The 3,468-nt window shown below is 36.3% G+C and overlaps 1 protein-coding gene across 1 annotated transcript; it reads right to left on the bottom strand.

Moving 5' to 3' along the window:
- Window positions 1-403: 403 nt before the first annotated feature.
- LOC132548554 (uncharacterized) lies at window positions 404-2,845 on the bottom strand. Its single transcript, XM_060212420.1, has 4 exons — window positions 2,718-2,845; window positions 2,338-2,531; window positions 1,716-2,066; window positions 404-783 (listed from the first exon to the last, which is right to left on the bottom strand). The coding sequence occupies exons 1-4, from the start codon at window positions 2,843-2,845 to the stop codon at window positions 404-406; spliced, it is 1,053 nt and encodes a 350-aa protein (XP_060068403.1).
- Between the last annotated feature and the right edge of the window lie 623 nt (window positions 2,846-3,468).

Genomic DNA, 3,468 nt, shown 5'->3' with positions numbered 1-3,468 from the left:
CTTTAAGGAAGCAAATCTGGATAGAAACAGAGACCGGGATAAAATAGTATATTTACAGTCAATCCTACACTTTTTCAGAATTTTTGTGTTTTGTGACATCATAAAGGTAAAGTATGGATGACAAGACATGCATTTGACAATTGGTAGTGAAGAGTGCATGCATGTGATTTTAACATTCTTTAGAAAATTATCTCGATAGAGGACGAAATTAAAATCTGCCGTATATCTCATACATATCACAACAGAAATATTTGATTGTTTTTGCCATTAGTATTTCAATTTATTTTCTGACCTATATAATTCATTCTGAATAGCTTTGAACAGAGTAATTGATAGAAAGTAAATTAAGACAACACGTAATTACAGACTACAAATTAACATTTAATTAATTTCTGTATCATCTTTATTTCCTCTTTCCGAGGAGATTTCCGAAATGAAGAGGTCCGTAATGATGGCCGTCTGGTGGGGGCTGCATGTGATGGTGTTCCGGATAAAAAGGATGCATTGGTTCATAGGGATGTTGCACTGTACCAGATGGCTGAGAAGGGGGTACAATTGGCCTGTCTGATGGGTGTTGTTGGTTTGGCATTGGTGGATAAAAATGTTGTTGGTTGTCTGTTCCAGACGCTTGGGTTTCGTGTTGCTGTGGCAACTGTTGGTATTGTCCGTTTATTGGCTGATACATGCCACTCTGTTGTCCCATGCTACCCTGATGTCCCATGCCACCAAGTTGCCCTGGACCTTCACGTGCACAAGTGCACACATATCCATATTCCGGAAGTCCTACGTATAAGAAGTTTATTTCAATTAGAAAAATGTAAAGAAATAGTAAGGATATATATATACGGTAGCCATTTTAATCGACCTAGATAAATCTTTAGAAATAGTAAGGATTTATATAAATATGCAAGCGATAGCCATTTTAATCGAGCTAAATAGAGCTTTAAGTCAGAAGCACAGCGTATATCGTTTAAATTATTGTATAGGTTACATACATAATTACGTACAATCGGCATATACTTACAATATTTGCTATAAATGCTGACATTCTAGGTAAAATTTCAATGAAGGAATAATGTTGTATGCGTTACTTTCCATAAAATACCAACATACCAACATTATCATAATCCAAGCTCAAATTCCATAAAACTATGGCCGAATATGAACAAAAGAAAGATCTACACGGACACTCATGAAAAAAGGACAAGGAGATTAAGACCAGGATTTTCAGAGGAGAAGGAGTCGTCTGCGTCATCGACGCCAACCGTTATGTAACTCCTGGTCAATCAAAGTAAGCTACGTCACGTTCTCAAAGTGAGCACAAGGTACGCAACAACAGAACCAACAGGCAAACCAACGAGCGTCAAACATATTGCACAAAAATAGAATATTTCTCATTGAAATTGTAATGACGACGGCTCAACCTTCCCATAATTTTCAAGAACTTGCATCTTTTGAAACTTTATGTCAAATGACGACCTCTTAGAAATTTAGAAATTTAATTAAACGTGTGAAATATGTAAGATACGTGTTCAAAAGAAATGCAAAGGAATGACTGAAAGAAGAGAAAGAGGTCTCTTTTGAGGAATTATATTCTGTCGAAGGTGATGACCTCAGCGCTCCTCAACTCGTTCATCTTTCCAAACCTCGAGGCAATTAATAAAACACAGCGTGTACGTTGGCTACAAAAAACATTAACGATGATCTACACGTACCAGACTTATCTGTACAGTTCCCGTAAGTTGTTCTGGCCCTGTTGACGGTGGATCCCTTGTAGCAACCAAGATAATAAGGGAATTCGGTATTGGCATGATATCTGTATTTCCCATTCACCATTCGTCCGTGACATTCATCAAGATCTTTGTTTGTGACATCACGACCTAGGTCCGACGCCATTGGTCCGTAGATCGGGAATCCATCAAATGCGACTCCGAGGAGTTCGTCTGCTTCGCCAGTATAAAGCCAACTCCCTGGAATCTTATGATAGTGATAGATACCCTGAGGATCTGTGTGACCGCCGTAGGAATCAAACTGTTCCTGGGTAGGCCCCTCAACTGCGTTCTGACCTTAAGAGTTATAGAATAATTCCAGTTTCAAATTGTTTACACAATAATCTTCAATAATACATCGGATCTAAAAAGTAAAATGACGTGATTTTGTTTTCACTCGTTTTTTCTTGCGATTACAAACAAAATGTCGTATGCTTACCATTGTAATTGGTTTGATCCACAAATACCATATCATTCCCTAAAGGTGAAGTTTCATTTCATCTTGAAGATATTTGCAAATGCTATCAGCCACCTACGAGCACAGAGCTGTAACTATACAGATGCTTACCCTGTGCGTTTAGAGGGTCATAGATCATCGATCCTGTTACGGTCATTCCAATAGGACCCATTGATAGACAACCAGTTGTGGTTCCAATCTGTGGATCCTTTGGTACCGTGTAAACATCATTTCGTGATGCAAGTTCGTTAGGGTTAACTTTCTCAAACGCATGATCGGGTAGGCCATTAGATGTTAAAGTGATGCTGCAAAATGTAGTAGCAGTAGTCATTGAGCTATCATGAATCATTACATACGCAGCGATTTATGAGGCTTTATTACTTTTTAAAAAGTTAAGCTAAAAACAAATATTTTTCAAGTGATTAAGTTATTTTTGCACTTTGTCGATATTAATCATTTCGATACTGTTTTGTTGTCGCGATCACACTTACCTATCTCCGTTGTCAGTATAGCTAACCCTTCCACCATATTGGCCGTCATTGCGGAACTTTTTAGCTTCCTCAACAGTAAGGGCGCATGAGCCACATACTAAGAAGGCTAGAGCAAAACACAGCTTCATATCGCCTTAAACAAAAACAGATATCAAAATGAACTGTGTTGTTCTTGGCAAATAGAAATGAATATCATTCCATTATTATCTGATTTAGTTTGATTAATGAATCATATCAGTTCATACATCACAGTCAGTGTACGGAATTGATATTTATACTATTATCCAATGGCATTTTACAATATGAAGTAAAAAAAAGTAGAGTAAATATAGTGTATATAAAACATAACTGTTCTATCAAGTTTAAAAATATTTGAGTAATATTTCAGCAATACGTTTTACGATATATTTTTTTTTAATTTAGGAGGAGATTGCAAAAGATACAAGATGATACACTTCAATACATATTCAGAAAAAAGATGGAAAATAACCAAAATATCAGATTCAAGTGAACCCCAATGCCACCTAGTCTCGTCTCAAATTACAAAAAAATAATTGCAACTATGTACGACGAACGTTTTGAGATGATATATGCCATTAGCAAATCAACTCATCAGATGGAAATTGCTCTAGAAGTTTTAGCATGTGAACGTCGAAATTAATATTCATTAAAGAAGCATCCTATTTGATTTGGTTTTGCTAAATACCTCAAAAAAAATTTAATTAATCAGAGAAAAATATTGACAGAAATG

Source organism: Ylistrum balloti, unplaced genomic scaffold (genome assembly GCF_031769215.1).
Source record: "Ylistrum balloti isolate Yb309-2 unplaced genomic scaffold, AGI_CSIRO_Ybal_v1 Utg369616, whole genome shotgun sequence".
Lineage (NCBI taxonomy): Eukaryota > Metazoa > Mollusca > Bivalvia > Pectinida > Pectinidae > Ylistrum > Ylistrum balloti.
Note: the sequence above shows the minus strand (reverse complement) of the source record. Positions and strands in the feature narration are given on the sequence as shown.

Bases quoted from the DNA above. Each gene is read 5' to 3' on its own strand.
- LOC132548554 (XM_060212420.1), bottom strand. From the start codon at position 2,845: ATGAAGCTGTGTTTTGCTCTAGCCTTCTTAGTATGTGGCTCATGCGCC. The intron at 2,532-2,717 runs GTAAGTGTGATC...TACATTTTGCAG, and splicing joins TATACTGACAACGGAGATAG to CATCACTTTAACATCTAATG. The intron at 2,067-2,337 runs GTAAGCATCTGT...ATAACTCTTAAG, and splicing joins TGACCCTCTAAACGCACAGG to GTCAGAACGCAGTTGAGGGG.